The 23407-nt window shown below is 47.3% G+C and overlaps 1 protein-coding gene across 4 annotated transcripts in view; it reads right to left on the bottom strand.

The window, feature by feature from the left end:
* tmem135 (transmembrane protein 135) overlaps positions 1-23407 on the bottom strand; it is a 50926-nt gene that overhangs the window by 12114 nt on the left and 15405 nt on the right. For all 4 annotated transcript variants that reach the window (XM_064971292.1, XM_064971296.1, XM_064971293.1 and 1 more), the window contains exons 2-10: positions 18853-18980; positions 18483-18575; positions 17111-17144; positions 16901-16966; positions 14548-14636; positions 13891-14058; positions 13721-13790; positions 3572-3739; positions 256-319 (exon numbers count right to left, since the gene is read on the bottom strand). In XM_064971292.1, the coding sequence (XP_064827364.1) occupies positions 256-319; positions 3572-3739; positions 13721-13790; positions 13891-14058; positions 14548-14636; positions 16901-16966; positions 17111-17144; positions 18483-18575; positions 18853-18980 (880 nt within the window). The remainder of the gene's footprint in view (positions 1-255; positions 320-3571; positions 3740-13720; positions 13791-13890; positions 14059-14547; positions 14637-16900; positions 16967-17110; positions 17145-18482; positions 18576-18852; positions 18981-23407) is intronic.

Raw genomic sequence — 23407 nt, 5'->3', positions numbered from 1 at the left:
AGATGGAGAGGGAGAGAAAGAGGAGAGATGGAGAGGGAGAGAAAGAGAGATGGAGAGAAAGAGGAGAGATGGAGAGGGAGAGAAAGAGGAGAGATGGAGAGGGAGAGAAAGAGGAGAGATGGAGAGAGGGAGAGGAAGAGGAGAGATGGAGAGGGAGAGAAAGAGGAGATTCAATGGGACAAAAACAGAAATTAATGCATTGCTGGACTCAGTAAACAATGAATAGCTGATTGGACAGTGGCAAGACTGACCTACCCGCTATGAGTGCGTGGAGCTCGTCATCAATGTTACGCACCCAACGCAGCAAGCAGCTGGTCCCCTGGGAGAGAGAGAGTAGTTCATATCAGAGAGAAAGAGAAGGAGACCTTGTATATTGAGACTAAGGACCCTAGGAATGATAAGAGAAGAAGAGAGGGATATATACAGTGTTGGTGGTAACATGTTACAGGCATCCTTCCTAACTCAGTTGCCGGAGAGGAAGGAAACCGCTCAGGGATTTCACCATGAGGCCAATGGTTTAAAACAGTTAGGGAGTTTAATGGCTGTGATAGGAGGAAACCAAGGATGGATCAACAACATTGTAGTTACTCCACAATACTAACATAAAAGAAGAAAGCCTGTACAGAATAAAAAACATTCCAAAACACGCCTCCTGTTTGCAACAAGGCACTAAAGTAAAACAGGTTAAAAAGTGGCAGAGAAATTAACTGTATGTCCTGAATACAAAGTGGAATGTTTGGAGTCAATCCAACACATGACTTAGTACCACACTTCATATGTTCAAACTGTCCAAGATGGAGGACAACCTATCCTGGCAGACCTGATGGGGCCTTGAGGAAAGACACCTACAGGCCAATCAGAGCCAGCTATATACAGGCCAATCAGAGCCACCTATATACAGGCCAATCAGAGCCACCTATATACAGGCCAATCAGAGCCAGCTATATACAGGCCAATCAGAGCCAGCTATATACAGGCCAATCAGAGCCAGCTATATACAGGCCAATTAGAGCCACCTACATAGAGGCCAATCAGAGCCACCTATATACAGGCCAATCAGAGCCACCTATATACAGGCCAATCAGAGCCACCTACCTACAGGCCAATCAGAGCCAGCTATATACAGGCCAATCAGAGCCACCTACCTACAGGCCAATCAGAGCCACCTACCTACAGGCCAATCAGAGCCACCTACCTACAGGCCAATCAGAGCCACCTACCTACAGGCCAATCACAGCCACCTACCTACAGGCCAATCACAGCCACCTACAGGCCAATCACAGCCACCTACAGGCCAATCAGAGTCTCCTACAGGCCAATCAAAGCCACCTACAGGCCAATCAAAGCCACCTACAGGCCAATCACAGCCACCTACAGGCCAATCACAGCCACCTACAGGCCAATCAAAGTCACCTACAGGCCAATCACAGCCACCTACAGGCCAATCACAGCCACCTACAGGCCAATCACAGCCACCTACAGGCCAATCACAGCCATCTACAGGCCAATCAGAGTCTCCTACAGGCCAATCAGAGTCACCTACAGGCCAATCAGAGCCACCTACAGGCCAATCAGAGTCACCTACAGGCCAATCAGAGTCACCTACAGGCCAATCAAAGCCACCTACAGGCCAATCAAAGCCACCTACAGGCCAATCAAAGCCACCTACAGGCCAATCAGAGTCACCTACAGGCCAATCAGAGTCACCTACAGGCCAATCAGAGTCACCTACAGGCCAATCAGAGTCACCTACAGGCCAATCAGAGCCACCTACAGGCCAATCAGAGTCACCTACAGGCCAATCAAAGCCACCTACAGGCCAATAAAAGCCACCTACAGGCCAATCAAAGCCACCTACAGGCCAATCAAAGCCACCTACAGGCCAATCAGAGTCACCTACAGGCCAATCAAAGTCACCTACAGGCCAATCAGAGTCACCTACAGGCCAATCAGAGCCACCTACAGGCCAATCAGAGTCACCTACAGGCCAATCAGAGTCACCTACAGGCCAATCAGAGTCACCTACAGGCCAATCAGAGTCACCTACAGGCCAATCAGAGTCACCTACAGGCCAATCAGAGTCACCTACAGGCCAATCAGAGTCACCTACAGGCCAATCAGAGTCACCTACAGGCCAATCAGAGTCACCTACAGGCCAATCAGAGTCACCTACAGGCCAATCAGAGTCACCTACAGGCCAATCAGAGTCACCTACAGGCCAATCAGAGACACCTATATACAGGCCAATCAGAGTCACCTACAGGCCAATCAGAGTCACCTACAGGCCAATCAGAGACACCTACAGGCCAATCAGAGTCACCTACAGGCCAATCAGAGTCACCTACAGGCCAATCAGAGTCACCTACAGGCCAATCAAAGCCACCTACAGGCCAATCAGAGTCACCTACAGGCCAATCAGAGTCACCTACAGGCCAATCAGAGTCACCTACAGGCCAATCAAAGTACAGGCCAACAGAGTCACCTACAGGCCAATCAGAGTCACCTACAGGCCAATCAGAGTCACCTACAGGCCAATCAGAGTCACCTACAGGCCAATCAGAATACAGGCCAATCAGAGTCACCTACAGGCCAATCAGAGTCACCTACAGGCCAATCAGAGTCACCTACAGGCCAATCAGAGCCACCTACAGGCCAATCAGAGACACCTATATACAGGCCAATCAGAGCCACCTACAGGCCAATCAGAGTCACCTACAGGCCAATCAGAGCCACCTACAGGCCAATCAGAGCCACCTACAGGCCAATCAGAGCCACCTATATACAGGCCAATCAGAGCCACCTATATACAGGCCAATCAGAGCCACCTATATACAGGCCAATCAGAGCCACCTATATACAGGCCAATCAGAGCCACCTATATACAGGCCAATCAGAGCCACCTATATACAGGCCAATCAGAGCCACCTATATACAGGCCAATCAGAGCCACCTATATACAGGCCAATCAGAGCCACCTATATACAGGCCAATTCAGAGCCACCTACAGGCCAATCAGAGCCACCTATATACAGGCCAATCAGAGCCACCTATATACAGGCCAATTAGAGCCACCTAGCTACAGGCCAATCAGAGCCACCTATATACAGGCCAATCAGAGCCACCTATATACAGGCCAATTAGAGCCACCTATATACAGGCCAATCAGAGCCACCTATATACAGGCCAATCAGAGCCACCTACAGGCCAATCAGAGCCACCTATATACAGGCCAATCAGAGCCAGCTACAGGCCAATCAGAGCCACCTACAGGCCAATCAGAGCCACCTATATACAGGCCATTCTTTTTTTTACCAAGTTACTCATGACCTGGAGATTCTGTGTGCCAAATTCGAAAAGTGTTACCAAACTCTGCTTGAGTTATTAGACCATGTCAAGCAAAGACATGAAAAGAATGACAACAGGTTTCAGAATAACAGCTGTGAACCTCTAACTCGTACAGTAACTCATTACATTTCCCAGGGATTAATACGTCATTACAGTTGGATGAAGTAAAAGAGAAATAAGCAAAATTAGTTTAAAAAAAGTAACTAACACTGAATCTAGTGTTTACCTTGTATATAGAGACGAAGGACCCTAGGAAAGCCCCCAGCTGGAAGTTCTCTTTGGTGTAGAAGAGAGAGGGGAGGCGGGACGGCTTCGTGAAGACCTGGCGGAACGCTGACGGAACCTTCAGACAACACTGGATCAGGTAGCCCACACTGAACATACGGATGAAGCCCTGGAAACATCAATATAACGTTATTATAACGCCGTTACAACCTTCAGACGACACTGGATCAGGTAGCCATGGAAACCACGTTAATACATTACGATTTCAGTTTCTAAACTGAGACGCAACATCAACAGACTTCTGGGAACGCTTGTGAAGCCAACCAGGCCGACCAGGCACACCAGGACAACCAAGACGACCAAGATGACTAGGACAACCAAGATGACCAGGACAACCAAGATGACCAGGACAACCAAGATGACCAGGACAACCAAGATGACCAGGACAACCAGGCCGACCAGGACAACCAAGATGACCAGGACAACCAGGCCGACCAGGCACACCAGGACAACCAAGATGACCAGGACAACCAAGATGACCAGGACAACCAGGCCGACCAGGCACACCAGGACAACCAAGATGACCAGGACAACCAGGCACACCAGGACAACCAAGATGACCAGGACAACCAAGATGACCAGGACAACCAAGATGACCAGGACAACCAAGATGACCAGGACAACCAGGCACACCAGGACAACCAAGATGACCAGGACAACCAGGACAACCAAGATGACCAGGACAACCAAGATGACCAGGACAACCAAGATGACCAGGACAACCAAGATGTCCAGGACAACCAAGGTGACCAGGACAACCAAGATGACCAGGACAACCAAGACGACCAGGACAACCAGGACGACCAAGACGACCAGGACAACCAAGATGACCAGGACAACCAAGATGACCAGGACAACCAAGATGACCAGGACAACCAAGATGACCAGGACAACCAAGATGACCAGGACAACCAAGATGACCAGGACAACCAGGCACACCAGGACAACCAAGATGACCAGGACAACCAGGACAACCAAGATGACCAGGACAACCAAGATGACCAGGACAACCAGGACAACCAAGATGACCAGGACAACCAGGACAACCAAGATGACCAGGACAACCAGGCCGACCAAGATGACCAGGACAACCAAGATGACCAGGACAACCAAGATGACCAGGACAACCAAGAAGACCAGGACAACCAAGATGACCAGGACAACCAAGATGACCAGGACGTGATTTGGGGTTAAAGAAGTCAATGAGAGAAATGAAACATTCTTCCTTAGTTGTTCATTTATTTTCTCTCAATCTAAAAGGCACATCCCTGATTAGAGCCAATGTCTTCAGTAGTGGAACATATTACTTCTCCAGCCTTGTGAAAGTGACAAAGACATGTTTTTATCTTCATTTAAAAAAATTACTTTACATCGAAGCAGCGCGTTGACGGTCTGCACACGCACAGTCCAGCACGAGACAACCATCAGACCAGATGGCGTGTTTCTGAGCACGAGCTTATAGCTCGCCAACGTCGCCATGACATCGCCTACAAGCATGAGCTGAGATTTCTATTTTTAGAAGCAGTTTCTGCCTATCTTCACACTGTACCGTCTTTCACAATAAACTTTATTGACCATCTACATGGAAATTCATTTTGTGAAGTCAGCATACAAACACCCCCCTAGATAATACACTATAGTCAGGGCTGTCAAATACCCTAGATAATACACTATAGTCAGGGCTGTCACATACCCTAGATAATACACTATAGTCAGGGCTGTCAAATACCCTAGATAATACACTATAGTCAGGGCTGTCAAATACCCTAGATAATACACTATAGTCAGGGCTGTCAAATACCCTAGATAATACTGTATATAGCCCCTCTACTGTATACAGCCCCTCTACTGTCTATAGCCTCTCTACTGTATACAGCCTCTCTACTGTATATAGCCCCTCTACTGTATACAGCCCCTCTACTGTCTATAGCCTCTCTACTGTATACAGCCCCTCTACTGTATACAGCCCCTCTACTGTATACAGCCCCTCTACTGTATACAGCCCCTCTACTGTCTATAGCCTCTCTACTGTATATAGCCCCTCTACTGTATACAGCCCCTCTACTGTCTATAGCCCCTCTACTGTATACAGCCCCTCTACTGTATATAGCCCCTCTACTGTCTATAGCCCCTCTACTGTATACAGCCCCTCTACTGTCTATAGCCCCTCTACTGTATACAGCCCCTCTACTGTCTATAGCCCCTCTACTGTATACAGCCCCTCTACTGTCTATAGCCTCTCTACTGTATATAGCCCCTCTACTGTATACAGCCCCTCTACTGTCTATAGCCCCTCTACTGTATACAGCCCCTCTACTGTATATAGCCCCTCTACTGTCTATAGCCTCTCTACTGTATACAGCCCCTCTACTGTATATAGCCTCTCTACTGTATACAGCCCCTCTACTGTATACAACCTCTCTACTGTATACAGCCTCTCTACTGTATATAGCCCCTCTACTGTATATAGCCCCTCTACTGTATACAGCCCCTCTACTGTATATAGCCCCTCTACTGTATATAGCCCCTCTACTGTATATAGCCCCTCTACTGTATATAGCCCCTCTACTGTATACAGCCCCTCTACTGTATACAGCCCCTCTACTGTATACAGCCCCTCTACTGTATACAGCCCCTCTACTGTATACAGCCCCTCTACTGTATACAGCCCCTCTACTGTATATAGCCCCTCTACTGTCTATAGCCCCTCTACTGTCTATAGCCCCTCTACTGTCTATAGCCCCTCTACTGTCTATAGCCCCTCTACTGTCTATAGCCCCTCTACTGTCTGTAGCCCCTCTACTGTCTGTAGCCCCTCTACTGTATGTAACCTCTCTACTGTATATAGCCTCTCTACTGTATGTAACCTCTCTACTGTATACAGCCTCTCTACTGTATACAGCCCCTCTACTGTATGTAACCTCTCTACTGTATATAGCCTCTCTACTGTATATAGCCTGTCTACTGTATATAGCCTGTCTACTGTATATAGCCTCTCTACTGTATATAGCCTCTCTACTGTATATAGCCTCTCTACTGTCTATAGCCTCTCTACTGTATACAGCCCCTCTACTGTATATAGCCTCTCTACTGTATACAGCCTCTCTACTGTATTACAGCCCCTCTACTGTATACAGCCCCTCTACTGTATACAACCTCTCTACTGTATACAGCCTCTCTACTGTATGTAACCTCTCTACTGTATGTAACCTCTCTACTGTATACAGCCCCTCTACTGTATACAGCCCCTCTACTGTATACAACCTCTCTACTGTATACAGCCTCTCTACTGTATACAGCCTCTCTACTGTATGTAACCTCTCTACTGTATACAGCCCCTCTACTGTATACAGCCCCTCTACTGTATATAGCCTCACTACTGTATACAGCCTCTCTACTGTATATAGCCCCTCTACTGTATACAGCCTCTCTACTGTATACAGCCTCTCTACTGTATATAGCCCCTCTACTGTATATAGCCTCTCTACTGTATACAGCCCCTCTACTGTATACAGCCCCTCTACTGTATACAGCCCCTCTACTGTATACAGCCCCTCTACTGTATACAGCCCCTCTACTGTCTATAGCCCCTCTACTGTCTATAGCCCCTCTACTGTATATAGCCCCTCTACTGTATATAGCCTCTCTACTGTATACAGCCTCTCTACTGTATATAACCTCTCTACTGTATATAGCCCCTCTACTGTATATAGCCTCTCTACTGTATATAGCCCCTCTACTGTATACAGCCCCTCTACTGTATACAGCCCCTCTACTGTCTATAGCCCCTCTACTGTCTATAGCCCCTCTACTGTATACAGCCCCTCTACTGTCTATAGCCCCTCTACTGTCTATAGCCCCTCTACTGTCTATAGCCCCTCTACTGTCTGTAGCCCCTCTACTGTATGTAACCTCTCTACTGTATATAGCCTCTCTACTGTATGTAGCCTCTCTACTGTATACAGCCTCTCTACTGTATACAGCCCCTCTACTGTATGTAGCCTCTCTACTGTATATAGCCTCTCTACTGTATATAGCCTCTCTACTGTATACAGCCTCTCTACTGTATATAGCCTCTCTACTGTATATAGCCTCTCTACTGTATATAGCCTCTCTACTGTATACAGCCTCTCTACTGTCTATAGCCTCTCTACTGTATATAGCCTCTCTACTGTATATAGCCTCTCTACTGTATATAGCCTCTCTACTGTATATAGCCTCTCTACTGTATATAGCCTCTCTACTGTATATAGCCTCTCTACTGTCTATAGCCTCTCTACTGTCTATAGCCTCTCTACTGTATATAGCCTCTCTACTGTATATAGCCTCTCTACTGTATATAGCCTCTCTACTGTATATAGCCTCTACTGTATACAGCCTCTCTACTGTATATAGCCTCTCTACTGTATATAGCCTCTCTACTGTATATAGCCTCTCTACTGTATATAGCCTCTCTACTGTATATAGCCCCTCTACTGTATACAGCCCCTCTACTGTATGTAACCTCTCTACTGTATATAGCCTCTCTACTGTATATAGCCTCTCTACTGTATATAGCCCCTCTACTGTATACAGCCCCTCTACTGTATGTAACCTCTCTACTGTATATAGCCTCTCTACTGTATATAGCCTCTCTACTGTATTACAGCCTCTCTACTGTATTACAGCCTCTCTACTGTATATAGCCCCTCTACTGTATGTAACCTCTCTACTGTATATAGCCTCTCTACTGTATATAGCCTCTCTACTGTATATAGCCCCTCTACTGTATACAGCCCCTCTACTGTCTGTAGCCCCTCTACTGTCTGTAGCCCCTCTACTGTCTGTAGCCCCTCTACTGTCTGTAGCCTCTCTACTGTCTGTAGCCCCTCTACTGTATACAGCCTCTCTACTGTATATAGCCTCTCTACTGTATACAACCTCTCTACTGTATACAGCCTCTCTACTGTATGTAACCTCTCTACTGTATATAGCCTCTCTACTGTATACAACCTCTCTACTGTATACAGCCTCTCTACTGTATGTAACCTCTCTACTGTATACAGCCTCTCTACTGTATGTAACCTCTCTACTGTATACAGCCTCTCTACTGTATATAGCCTCTCTACTGTATACAGCCTCTCTACTGTATATAGCCTCTCTACTGTATACAGCCTCTCTACTGTATACAGCCCCTCTACTGTCTATAGCCCCTCTACTGTCTATAGCCCCTCTACTGTCTGTAGCCCCTCTACTGTCTGTAGCCCCTCTACTGTCTGTAGCCCCTCTACTGTATGTAACCTCTCTACTGTATATAGCCTCTCTACTGTATGTAACCTCTCTACTGTATACAGCCTCTCTACTGTATACAGCCCCTCTACTGTATATAGCCTCTCTACTGTATATAGCCTCTCTACTGTATATAGCCTCTCTACTGTATACAGCCTCTCTACTGTATATAGCCTCTCTACTGTATATAGCCTCTCTACTGTATATAGCCCCTCTACTGTATACAGCCCCTCTACTGTATACAGCCCCTCTACTGTATACAGCCCCTCTACTGTATACAGCCCCTCTACTGTATACAGCCCCTCTACTGTATTACAGCCTCTCTACTGTATTACAGCCTCTCTACTGTATGTAACCTCTCTACTGTATATAGCCTCTCTACTGTATATAGCCTCTCTACTGTATACAGCCCCTCTACTGTATACAGCCCCTCTACTGTATACAGCCCCTCTACTGTATACAGCCCCTCTACTGTATTACAGCCTCTCTACTGTATTACAGCCTCTCTACTGTATATAGCCCCTCTACTGTATGTAACCTCTCTACTGTATATAGCCTCTCTACTGTATATAGCCTCTCTACTGTATATAGCCCCTCTACTGTATACAGCCCCTCTACTGTCTGTAGCCCCTCTACTGTCTGTAGCCCCTCTACTGTCTGTAGCCCCTCTACTGTCTGTAGCCCCTCTACTGTCTGTAGCCTCTCTACTGTATGTAACCTCTCTACTGTATATAGCCTCTCTACTGTATGTAGCCTCTCTACTGTATGTAACCTCTACTGTATACAGCCTCTCTACTGTATACAGCCTCTCTACTGTATACAACCTCTCTACTGTATACAGCCTCTCTACTGTATGTAACCTCTCTACTGTATACAGCCTCTCTACTGTATATAGCCTCTCTACTGTATACAGCCTCTCTACTGTATATAGCCTCTCTACTGTATACAGCCCCTCTACTGTCTATAGCCCCTCTACTGTCTATAGCCCCTCTACTGTCTATAGCCCCTCTACTGTCTATAGCCCCTCTACTGTCTGTAGCCCCTCTACTGTCTGTAGCCCCTCTACTGTATGTAACCTCTCTACTGTATATAGCCTCTCTACTGTATGTAACCTCTCTACTGTATACAGCCTCTCTACTGTATACAGCCCCTCTACTGTATATAGCCTCTCTACTGTATATAGCCTCTCTACTGTATACAGCCTCTCTACTGTATATAGCCTCTCTACTGTATATAGCCCCTCTACTGTATATAGCCCCTCTACTGTATACAGCCCCTCTACTGTATACAGCCCCTCTACTGTATACAGCCCCTCTACTGTATACAGCCCCTCTACTGTATATAGCCCCTCTACTGTATACAGCCCCTCTACTGTATTACAGCCCCTCTACTGTATTACAGCCCCTCTACTGTATGTAACCTCTCTACTGTATATAGCCTGTCTACTGTCTGTAGCCCCTCTACTGTCTGTAGCCCCTCTACTGTCTGTAGCCCCTCTACTGTATGTAACCTCTCTACTGTATATAGCCTCTCTACTGTATACAGCCTCTCTACTGTATATAGCCTCTCTACTGTATATAGCCTCTCTACTGTATACAGCCTCTCTACTGTATATAGCCTCTCTACTGTATATAGCCTCTCTACTGTATACAGCCTCTCTACTGTATATAGCCTCTCTACTGTATATAGCCTCTCTACTGTCTATAGCCTCTCTACTGTATACAGCCTCTCTACTGTATACAGCCTCTCTACTGTATATAGCCTCTCTACTGTCTATAGCCTCTCTACTGTATACAGCCTCTCTACTGTCTATAGCCTCTCTACTGTATACAGCCCCTCTACTGTTATAGCCTCTCTACTGTATATAGCCTCTCTACTGTATACAGCCTCTCTACTGTATACAGCCTCTCTACTGTATATAGCCTCTCTACTGTCTATAGCCTCTCTACTGTATACAGCCTCTCTACTGTCTATAGCCCCTCTACTGTATACAGCCCCTCTACTGTTATAGCCTCTCTACTGTCTATAGCCTCTCTACTGTATACAGCCTCTCTACTGTATACAGCCTCTCTACTGTATATAGCCTCTCTACTGTATACAGCCTCTCTACTGTCTATAGCCTCTCTACTGTATATAGCCTCTCTACTGTATACAGCCTCTCTACTGTCTATAGCCTCTCTACTGTATACAGCCTCTCTACTGTCTATAGCCTCTCTACTGTATACAGCCTCTCTACTGTATATAGCCTCTCTACTGTATACAGCCTCTCTACTGTTATAGCCTCTCTACTGTTATAGCCTCTCTACTGTATATAGCCTCTCTACTGTCTATAGCCCCTCTACTGTATATAGCCCCTCTACTGTATATAGCCTCTCTACTGTATATAGCCTCTCTACTGTATACAGCCCCTCTACTGGGGAGGAGGGAGGGCAAAGAAGGACTGTTTAAGCCTTGAGAGTTGGATTGTGTTCGTGTTTCATTCAGAGGGTGAATTGACAAAAGACGCCAGTGCCTTTGAACAGGGTAAATGGTAGTAGGTGTCAGGAGCACCGGTTTGTGTCAAGAACTGCAACGCTGCTGGGTTTTACACACAACAGTTTTCTGTGTGTACCAGGTATGGTCCACCACCCAAAAGACATCCAGCCAACTTGACACAACTGTGGGAAGCATTGGAGTCAACATGGACCAGCATCCCTGTGGAACGCTTTCGACACCTTGTAGAGTCAACATGGGACAGCATCCCTGTGGAACGCTTTCGACACCTTGTAGAGTCAACATGGGACAGCATCCCTGTGGAACGCTTTCGACACCTTGTAGAGTCCATGCCCCGACAAAATGAGGCTGAGGGCAAGGGGGGGGGACCTTAATGTTTTGTACATTCAGTGTACAGTGCTGTGAAATTACTTGAAACTCCTCCCAGACTCAAGGGTTTATTCGGAGGACCTCAGAGAGCTCTTTTGATCTTGGCATAACATGTTACCACACACCTGTATGTTTAATACCAAACCAGACCAAGTTTCTGATGTTCATGGAAGGCTGGACCCTACCAAACCAGACCAAGTTTCTGATGTTCATGGAAGGCTGGACCCTATCAAACCAGACCCAGTTTCTGATGTTCATGGAAGGCTGGACCCTACCAAACCCAGTTTCTGATGTTCATGGAAGGCTGGACCCTACCAAACCAGACCAAGTTTCTGATCTTCATGGAAGGCTGGACCCTACCAAACCAGACCAAGTTTCTGATCTTCATGGAAGGCTGGACCCTACCAAACCAAGTCTCTGAGGTTGGCAGTTGTCCTGGTAGTGACCAGGTATCTCACCTTGACACAGTAGACGAGGCAGTTGTCCTGGTAGTGACCAGGTATCTCACCTTGACACAGTAGACTAGGCAGTTGTCCTGGTAGTGACCAGGTATCTCACCTTGACACAGTAGACGATGCAGTTGTCCTGGTAGTGACCAGGTATCTCACCTTGACACAGTAGACTATGTAGTTGTTCTGATATTGACCAGGTATCTCACCTTGACACAGTAGACTATGCAGTTGTCCTGGTAGTGACCAGGTATCTCACCTTGACACAATGGACTAGGCAGTTGTCCTGGTAGTGACCAGGTATCTCACCTTGACACAGTAGACTATGTAGTTGTTCTGATATTGACCAGGTATCTCACCTTGACACAGTAGACTAGGCAGTTGTCCTGGTAGTGAACAGGTATCTCACCTTGACACAGTAGACGAGGCAGTTGTCCTGGTAGTGACCAGGTATCTCACCTTGACACAGTAGACTAGGCAGTTGACCTGGTAGTGACCAGGTATCTCACCTTGACACAGTAGACTATGCAGTTGACCTGGTAGTGACCAGGTATCTCACCTTGACACAGTAGACTATGCAGTTGTCCTGGTAGTGAACAGGTATCTCACCTTGACACAGTAGACGAGGCAGTTGTCCTGGTAGTGACCAGGTATCTCACCTTGACACAGTAGACGAGGCAGTTGTCCTGGTAGTGACCAGGTATCTCACCTTGACACAGTAGACGAGGCAGTTGTCCTGGTAGTGACCAGGTATCTCACCTTGACACAGTAGACGAGGCAGTTGTCCTGGTAGTGACCAGGTATCTCACCTTGACACAGTAGACTATGCAGTTGTCCTGGTAGTGACCAGGTATCTCACCTTGACACAGTAGACTAGGCAGTTGTCCTGGTAGTGACCAGGTATCTCACCTTGACACAGTAGACTATGCAGTTGACCTGGTAGTGACCAGGTATCTCACCTTGACACAGTAGACTAGGCAGTTGTCCTGGTAGTGACCAGGTATCTCACCTTGACACAGTAGACGAGGCAGTTGTCCTGGTAGTGACCAGGTATCTCACCTTGACACAGTAGAGTAGGCAGTTGTCCTGGTAGTGACCAGGTATCTCACCTTGACACAGTAGACGATGCAGTTGTCCTGGTAGTGACCAGGTATCTCACCTTGACACAGTAGACGAGGCAGTTGTCCTGGTAGTGACCAGGTATCTCACCTTGACACAGTAGACTAGGCAGTTGTCCTGGTAGTGACCAGGTATCTCACCTTGACACAGTAGACTAGGCAGTTGTCCTGGTAGTGACCAGGTATCTCACCTTGACACAGTAGACTATGCAGTTGTCCTGGTAGTGACCAGGTATCTCACCTTGACACAGTGACCAGGTATCTCACCTTGACACAGTAGACTACGCAGTTGTCCTGGTAGTGACCAGGTATCTCACCTTGACACAGTAGACTATGCAGTTGTCCTGGTAGTGACCAGGTATCTCACCTTGACACAGTGACCAGGTATCTCACCTTGACACAGTAGACTATGCAGTTGTCCTGGTAGTGTTTACAGCATCGATGTCTGGGTCCATGCTTGCATCTGGAGACAGACAACACAGTCACTACAACTCTGTGTGTATGTGTGTGTGCTTGCTTGTAATTGTTACTGTGTGTGTGTGTGTGTGTGTGTGTGTCCTCACATAGATTCTAGCAGTCTCCTGGTGAGGGTGATGAGGGACTTCCTGCCGGATGCAGGGCTTCCTGTTGACCTCTGTGACTCTGTGTTGACGGATGTCTCCGGGGGTTGTGGAAAGCCGTGCTCGGACAGGTTGGAGTGTGTTGGAATCTCCTCCTTCCCAACGATGAACCTGGGGAGGAACGCAAAACAGCAGAGAGGGATTTAAATGTACAGAAACACTTCCCCTAACCTCTAGCTGTAACGGTAGTAGTACACCAGTCTAAACACCACGGGACCACGCAGCCGTCATACCGCTCAGGAAGGAGACGCTTTCTGTCTCCCTCCATCTCCCCCCTCGGCCGTCATCTCCCTCTTCCCCCTCCATCTCCTCCCCTCGGCCGTCCATCTCCCCCCCTCGGCCGTCCATCTCCCTCTTCCCCCACCGCCTCCCCCTCCATCTCCCCCTCGGCCGTCCATCTCCCCCTCGGCCCTCCATCTCCCCCCTCCGCCTCCCCTCCATCTCCCCCTCGGCCGTCATCTCCCTCTTCCCCCTCCATCCCCCCCTCTTCCTCCTCCATCTCCCCCCTCGGCCGTCATCTCCTCTTCCATCTCCTCCATCTCCCCCCCTCGGCCGTCACCATATGTTTGGAGATGGTACAGGTTCATATAGGAGACTTACTTGAGCGCTGAGAAGGAGAATCCTTTAAGTCCATCTTTACTCCTGAAGAAGAACATGTAAAGAGATGCTGTCATACAGAACAGCAGAACCTGGAGAGAGAGGTGGAGAGAGAGAGGTGGAGAGAGAGAGAGGTGGAGAGAGAGAGAGAGAGAGGGGTGGAGAGAGAGAGAGGTGGAGAGAGAGAGAGGTGGAGAGAGAGAGAGAGGTGGAGAGAGAGAGGGGTGGAGAGAGAGAGGTGGAGAGACAGAGAGAGAGAGAGGTGGAGAGAGAGAGAGAGAGGTGGGAGAGAGAGAGAGAGGTGGAGAGAGAGAGATCTGGAGAGAGAGAGAGAGGAGAGCCTCCCCTCCAGAGAGAGAGAGGTGGGAGAGAGGTGGAGAGAGATGAGGTGGAGGTGGAGAGAGAGGGGTCATAGGGGTGGAGAGAGAGAGGTGGAGGAGAGAGAGAGGTGGAGAGCTGAGAGGGGTGGAGAGAGAGGTGGAGAGACAGAGAGAGAGAGAGGTGGAGAGAGAGAGAGAGAGGTGGAGAGAGAGAGAGAGAGAGAGGTGGAGAGAGGTGCAGAGAGAGAGAGGTAGAGAGAGAGAGAGAGGTGCAGAGAGAGAGGTGGAGAGAGAGAGAGAGGTGGAGAGAGGTGGAGAGAGAGAGGTGGAGAGAGAGAGAGAGGTGGAGAGAGAGAGAGAGGTGGAGAAAGAGAGAGAGAGAGGTGGAGAGAGAGAGAGAGAGAGGTGGAGAGAGAGAGAGAGAGGTGGGAGAGAGAGAGAGAGGTGGAGAGAGAGAGAGGAGAGAGAGAGAGAGGTAGAGAGAGAGAGGTAGAGAGAGAGAGAGGTAGAGAGAGAAAGGTAGAGAGAGAGAGAGGTAGAGAGAGAGAGAGAGAGGTGGAGAGAGAGAGAGGTGAGAGAGAGAGAGAGGTGGAGAGAGGTGGAGAGAGAAAGAGAGGTGGAGAGAGAGAGGGGTGGAGAGAGAGAGGTGGAGAGAGAGAGGTGGAGAGACAGAGAGGTGGAGAGACAGAGAGGTGGAGAGAGAGAGGTGGAGAGACAGAGAGTGAGAGAGGTGGAGAGAGAGAGAGAGAGGTGGAGAGAGAGAGTGAGAGAGAGAGAGAGAGGTGCAGAGAGAGAGAGGTGGAGAGAGAGAGAGAGAGGTGCAGAGAGAGAGGTGGAGAGAGAGAGAGAGAGAGGTGGAGAGAGGTGGAGAGAGAGAGAGGTGGAGAGAGAGAGAGAGAGGAGAGAGAGAGAGAGGTGGAGAGAGTGAGAGAGGTGGAGAGAGAGAGGTGGAGAGAGAGAGAGAGGTAGGAGAGAGAGTAGGAGGAGAGAGGTAGAGAGAGAGAGGTGAGAGAGAGGTAGAGAGAGAGAGGTAGAGAGAGAGAGAGAGAGAGAGAGAGAGAGGTGGAGAGAGGTGGAGAGAGAGAGAGAGTGGAGAGAGAGAGAGAGGTGGAGAGAGAGAGAGAGGTGGAGAGAGAGAGAGAGGTGAGAGAGAGAGAGAGAGAGGTGGAGAGAGAGAGAGAGGTGGAGAGAGAGAGAGAGAGAGAGAGTGGAGAGAGAGAGAGAGAGAGGTAGAGAGAGAGAGAGGTAGAGAGAGAGGTAGAGAGAGAGAGAGGTGGAGAGAGAGAGAGAGGTGGAGAGAGAGAGAGGTGGAGAGAGAGAGAGAGAGAGGTGGAGAGAGAGAGAGAGAGAAGTGGAGGAGAGAGAGAGAGAGAGAGAGAGAGGTAGAGAGAGAGAGAGGAGAGAGAGAGAGAGAGAGGTGGAGAGAGAGAGAGGTGGAGAGAGAGAGAGAGGTAGAGAGAGAGAGAGAGGTAGAGAGAGAGAGAGGTGGAGAGAGAGAGAGGTGGAGAGAGAGAGAGGTGGAGAGAGAGAGGTGGAGAGAGAGAGACAGAGAGAAGTGGGGAGAGAGAGAGGTGGGGAGAGAGAGGGTGAGATTCAGTTAAAGGACTGACACATCCCTCACACTTTCTATCCTCAAACTACATCCTCCCTCCCCCTCCATCCATCCTCCCTACCCCCCCGGCCATCCATCCATCCTCTCTCTCTCCCTCCTCCTCCTCCCCCTCCATCCATCCATCCTCCCTCCCCCCATCCATCCTCCCTCCATCCTCTATCCTCCCTCTCTCTCTCCCTCCCTCCTTCCATCCATCCTCCACCTCCTCCTCCATCCATCCTCCCTCCTCCTCCTCCCTCCCTCCTCCATCCATCCTCCCTCCCCCTCCATCCATCCTCCCTCCCCCTCCATCCATCCTCCCTCCCTCCCTCCCCCTCCATCCATCCTCCATCCATCCTCCCTCCCCCTCCATCCATCCATCCTCCCTCCCCCTCCATCCATCCTCCCTTCTCCTCCATCCATCCTCCCTTCTCCTCCATCCTACCTCCCCGTGTTTGAGGGGGTTGACGATGCCTCGTGTGACAGCCATACGGAACAAGGTCTCTGTCGCCTAGGAAACAAAACACACACACACACACACAAACAATAGTTATTGACATGTATGTCTGCCTGCCCACATTCCCATCATATTATCTCAGTGTAACAGCAGGGCTGTAACAAGTAGAGAGATGGTCAGAAGAGGTACAGGTCTTACCAGGTTGGCCATGTAGATCGTCAGCAGACCTCTCCTACAAGAAAACACATCAATAATAATGATTAAACCTGTGGAGAGAAAACAGGGGAGGAGAGAAGAGAGGACAGGAGAAAAGGGGAGAGAGGAGAGGACAGGAGAAAAGGGGAGAGAGGAGAGGACAGGAGAAAAGGGGAGAGAGGAGAGGACAGGAGAAAAGGGGAGAGAGGAGAGGACAGGAGAAAAGGGGAGAGAGGAGAGGACAGGAGAAAAGGGGAGAGAGGAGAGGACAGGAGAAAAGGGGAGAGAGGAGAGGACAGGAGAAAAGGGGAGAGAGGAGAGGACAGGAGAAAAGGGGAGAGAGGACAGGACAGGAGAAAAGGGGAGAGAGGACAGGACAGGAGAAAAGGGGAGAGAGGAGAGGACAGGAGAAAAGGGGAGAGAGGAGAGGACAGGAGAAAAGGGGAGAGAGGAGAGGACAGGAGAAAAGGGGAGAGAGGAGAGGACAGGAGAAAAAGGGGAGAGAGGAGAGGACAGGAGAAAAGGGGAGAGAGGAGAGGACAGGAGAAAAGGGGAGAGAGGAGAGGACAGGAGAAAAGGGGAGAGAAGAGAGGACAGGAGAAAAGGGGAGAGAGGAGAGGACAGGAGAAAAGGGGAGAGAGGAGAGGACAGGAGAAAAGGGGAGAGAGGAGAGGACAGGAGAAAAGGGGAGAGAGGAGAGGACAGGAGAAAAAGGGGAGAGAGGAGAGGACAGGAGAAAAGGGGAGAGAAGAGAGGACAGGAGAAAAGGGGAGAGAGGAGAGGGGAAAAGGGAAGAGAGGAGAGGACAGGAGAAAAGGGGAGAGAGGAGAGGACAGGAGAAAAGGGGAGAGAGGAGAGGGGGAAAAGGGGGAGAGAGGAGAGGGAAAAGGGGAGAGAGGAGAGGACAGGAGAAAAGGGGAGAGAGGAGAGGGGAAAAGGGGAGAGAGGAGAGGGGAAAAGGGAAGAGAGGAGAGGACAGGAGAAAAGGGGAGAGAGGAGAGGACAGGAGAAAAGGGGAGAGAGGAGAGGACAGGAGAAAAGGGGAGAGAGGAGAGGGGAAAAGGGGAGAGAGGAGAGGGGAAAAGGGGAGAGAGGAGAGGACAGGAGAAAAGGGGAGAGAGGAGAGGGGAAAAGGGAAAAGGGAAGAGGAGAGGGGAAAGGGGAGAGAGGAGAGGACAGGAGAAAAGGGGAGAGAGGAGAGGACAGGAGTGTGTGTGGGGAGAGAGGAGAGGACAGGAGTGTGTGGGGAGAGAGGAGAGGGGAAAAGGGAAGAGAGGAGAGGACAGGAGAAAAGGGGAGAGAGGAGAGGGGAAAAGGGAAGAGGGGGCATGAGAGAGGAGAAAATGGGAGGGGAGAGGAGAAAAGAGAGAGCTACCTGCTCTTGCGTTCCATGAGGATAGAGATGTAAGAGGCAGGTAGAGCTGCTCCGAACCCAGCGGACCAGGAGGTGAAGCCACCCAGCAGTTTCCTAACACCAAACAAGATAACAACAATCTGAAGTCTTATCTGACACAGCCTGGCCCCTTCTAGTACACTATGGACTTCACTCCCTACACCCTACTGGGCCCAAGGACAGAGACTGCTTCAAAGCACTCTGATTGGCTCTGTGTGTGTGTGTGTGTGTGTGTGTGTGTGTGTGTGTGTGTGTGTGGCTGTGTGTCTGTGTGGCTGTGTGTGTGTCTGTGTGGCTGTGTGTGTGTGTGTGGCTGTGTGTGTGTGTGTGGCTGTGTGTGTGTGTGTGTTACCTGAGGATGCAGAAGAAGGCAATGTAGAGTCCTCCATTAGCGGTGAGGAAGGACGTGGACTGAAGGATCTCAGGGAGGAGTCTCTTCAGGTAATACTCCTTCTTCCTCCTCCGTAGGATGGCTGCTATCTGCACACACACACACACACACACACACACACACACACACACACACACACACACACACACACACACACACACACACACACACACACACACACACACACACACACACACACACACACACACTTGAGTTCAGGAAGTCAACATCAAATTGAACAAATGTAAACAACAGTAGGAGCAGTTTAAACTAGCCTTTACCGTCCAGGGTCAGAACAGATAAACTAGCATTAGAGGGACAATGGGAGAGAGAGAGGAGACAGTGTAAGAGGAACAAATGGGAGAGAGAGAGAGGAGACAGTGTAAGAGGAAAAAATGGAGAGAGAGGAGACAGTAAGAGGAACAAATGGAGAGAGAGGAGACAGTAAGAGGAAAAAATGGAGAGAGAGGAGCCAGTCAGAGGAAACAAATGGAGAGAGAGGAGCCAGTCAGAGGAAACAAATGGAGAGAGAGGAGACAGTAAGAGGAACAAATGGAGAGAGAGGAGACAGTCAGAGGAAACAAATGGAGAGAGAGGAGGCAGTAAGAGGAAACAAATGGAGAGAGAGGAGACAGTAAGAGGAAACAAATGGAGAGAGAGGAGACAGTGTAAGAGGAAACAAATGGAGAGAGAGGAGACAGTAAGAGGAACAAATGGAGAGAGAGGAGACAGTAAGAGGAACAAATGGAGAGAGAGGAGACAGTAAGAGGAACAAATGGAGAGAGAGGAGACAGTAAGAGGAACAAATGGAGAGAGGAGACAGTAAGAGGAACAAATGGAGAGAGAGGAGACAGTAAGAGGAACAAATGGAGAGAGAGGAGCCAGTAAGAGGAACATATGGAGAGAGAGGAGACAGTAAGAGGAACAAATGGAGAGAGAGGAGACAGTAAGAGGAACAAATGGAGAGAGAGGAGACAGTAAGAGGAACAAATGGAGAGAGAGGAGACAGTAAGAGGAACAAATGGAGAGAGAGGAGACAGTAAGAGGAACATACAGACAATGACAGCTGGTGTCTAGTAGTATAATAAGCCTCTTAGTTCACCAGACAGAACTCCACATGTAGGTTACTGTAGTGTAGGTTACTATGGGTTACTGTAGTATAGGTTACTGTACTGTATGTTTCTGTAGTGTAGGTTACTGTAGTGTAGGTTACTGTAGTGTAGGTTACTATGGGTTACTGTAGTGTAGGTTACTGTAGTGTAGGTTACTGTAGTATAGGTTACTGTAGTATAGGTTACTGTAGTATAGGATACTGTAGTGTAGGTTACTGTAGTATAGGTTACTGTAGTGTAGGTTACTGTAGTGTAGGTTACTGTAGTGTAGGTTACTGTAGTGTAGGTTACTGTAGTATAGGTTACTGTAGTGTAGGTTACTGTAGTGTAGGTTACTGTAGTGTAGGTTACTGTAGTGTAGGTTACTGTGAGTTACTGTAGGTTACTGTAGTGTAGGTTACTGTAGTATAGGTTACTGTAGTGTAGGTTACTGTAGTGTAGGTTACTGTAGTATAGGATACTGTAGTGTAGGTTACTGTAGTGTAGGTTACTGTAGTGTAGGTTACTGTAGTGTAGGTTACTGTAGTGTAGGTTACTGTAGTATAGGTTACTGTAGTATAGGATACTGTAGTATAGGTTACTGTAGTATAGGTTACTGTAGTGTAGGTTACTGTAGTGTAGGTTACTGTAGTATAGGTTACTGTAGTATAGGTTACTGTAGTGTAGGTTACTGTAGTATAGGTTACTGTAGTGTAGGATACTGTAGTATAGGTTACTGTAGTATAGGTTACTGTAGTGTAGGTTACTGTAGTGTAGGTTACTGTAGTGTAGGTTACTGTAGTATAGGATACTGTACTGTAGGTTACTGTAGTATAGGTTACTGTAGTATAGGTTACTGTAGTATAGGTAACTGTAGTATAGGTTACTGTAGTATAGGTTACTGTAGTATAGGATACTGTACTGTAGGTTACTGTAGTATAGGTTACTGTAGTATAGGTTACTGTAGTATAGGATACTGTACTGTAGGTTACTGTAGTATAGGTCACTGTACTGTATGTTACTGTAGTATAGGTTACTGTAGTGTAGGTTACTATAGTATAGGTTACTGTGAGTTACTGTAGTGTAGGATACTGTAGTGTAGGTTACTGTGAGTTACTGTAGTATAGGTTACTGTAGTATAGGTTACTGTAGTGTAGGATACTGTGAGTTACTGTAGGTTACTGTAGTGTAGGATACTGTAGTGTAGGTTACTGTAGTGTAGGTTAATGTAGTATAGGTTACTGTAGTATAGGTTACTGTAGTGTAGGATACTGTAGTATAGGTTACTGTAGTATAGGTTACTGTAGTGTAGGTTACTATAGGTTACTGTAGTGTAGGTTACTGTAGTATAGGTTACTGTAGTATAGGTTACTGTAGTATAGGTTACTGTAGTATAGGTTACTGTAGTGTAGGTTACTGTAGTGTAGGTTACTGTAGTGTAGGTTACTGTAGTATAGGTTACTGTAGTATAGGTTACTGTGAGTTACTGTAGTATAGGTTACTGTAGTATAGGTTACTGTGAGTTACTGTAGTATAGGTTACTGTAGTATAGGTTACTGTAGTATAGGTTACTGTAGTGTAGGATACTGTAGTGTAGGTTACTGTAGTGTAGGTTACTGTAGTATAGGTTACTGTGAGTTACTGTAGTATAGGTTACTGTAGTATAGGTTACTGTAGTGTAGGTTACTGTAGGTTACTGTAGTGTAGGTTACTGTAGTATAGGTTACTGTAGTGTAGGTTACTGTAGTGTAGGATACTGTAGTATAGGATACTGTAGTATAGGATACTGTAGTATAGGTTACTGTAGTATAGGATACTGTAGTATAGGACACTGTAGTATAGGTTACTGTAGTGTAGGTTACTGTAGTGTAGGTTACTGTAGTGTAGGTTACTGTAGTGTAGGTTACTGTAGTATAGGTTACTGTAGTGTAGGTTACTGTAGTATAGGTTACTGTAGTATAGGTTACTGTAGTGTAGGTTACTGTAGTGTAGGTTACTGTAGTGGAGGTTACTGTAGTGTAGGTTACTGTAGTGTAGGTTACTGTAGTGTAGGTTACTGTAGTATAGGTTACTGTAGTATAGGTTACTGTAGTGTAGGTTACTGTAGTGTAGGTTACTGTAGTATAGGTTACTGTAGTGTAGGTTACTGTAGTGTAGGTTACTGTAGTATAGGTTACTGTAGTATAGGTTACTGTAGTGTAGGTTACTGTAGTATAGGTTACTGTAGTGTAGGTTACTGTAGTGTAGGTTACTGTAGTGTAGGATACTGTAGTGTAGGTTACTGTAGTATAGGTTACTGTAGTATAGGTTACTGTAGTATAGGTTACTGTAGTGTAGGATACTGTAGTGTAGGTTACTGTAGTGTAGGTTACTGTAGTGTAGGTTACTGTAGTATAGGTTAATGTAGTATAGGTTACTGTAGTGTAGGATACTGTAGTGTAGGTTACTGTAGTGTAGGTTACTGTAGTGTAGGTTACTGTAGTGTAGGTTACTGTAGTATAGGTTACTGTAGTATAGGTTACTGTAGTGTAGGTTACTGTAGTATAGGATACTGTAGTGTAGGTTACTGTAGTATAGGTTACTGTACTGTATGTTACTGTAGTGTAGGATACTGTAGTATAGGTTACTGTAGTGTAGGTTACTGTAGTGTAGGATACTGTGAGTTACTGTAGTGTAGGTTACTGTAGTGTAGGTTACTGTAGTGTAGGTTACTGTAGTGTAGGTTACTGTAGTATAGGTTACTGTAGTGTAGGTTACTGTAGTGTAGGTTACTGTAGTGTAGGTTACTGTAGTGTAGGTTACTGTAGTATAGGATACTGTAGTGTAGGTTACTGTAGTGTAGGTTACTGTAGTGTAGGTTACTGTAGTGTAGGTTACTGTAGTATAGGATACTGTAGTGTAGGTTACTGTAGTGTAGGTTACTGTAGTATAGGTTACTGTAGTATAGGTTACTGTAGTGTAGGTTAATGTAGTGTAGGTTACTGTAGTATAGGTTACTGTAGTATAGGTTACTGTAGTGTAGGTTACTGTAGTATAGGATACTGTAGTATAGGATACTGTAGTATAGGTTACTGTAGTGTAGGTTACTGTAGTATAGGTTACTGTAGTGTAGGTTAATGTAGTATAGGTTACTGTAGTGTAGGATACTGTAGTGTAGGTTACTGTGAGTTACTGTAGTATAGGTTACTGTAGTGTAGGTTACTGTGAGTTAATGTAGTATAGGTTACTGTAGTGTAGGTTACTATAGGTTACTGTAGTGTAGGTTACTGTAGTATAGGTTACTGTAGTGTAGGTTGCTGTAGTATAGGTTACTGTAGTGTAGGTTAATGTAGTGTAGGTTACTGTAGTGTAGGTTACTGTAGTATAGGTTACTGTAGTGTAGGTTACTGTAGTGTAGGTTACTGTAGTATAGGTTACTGTAGTAT

This window comes from Oncorhynchus masou, chromosome 8, assembly GCF_036934945.1.
Source record: "Oncorhynchus masou masou isolate Uvic2021 chromosome 8, UVic_Omas_1.1, whole genome shotgun sequence".
Lineage (NCBI taxonomy): Eukaryota > Metazoa > Chordata > Actinopteri > Salmoniformes > Salmonidae > Oncorhynchus > Oncorhynchus masou.
The sequence above is the reverse complement of the archived record's forward strand: the minus strand, read 5'-3'. Positions and strand labels throughout refer to the sequence as shown.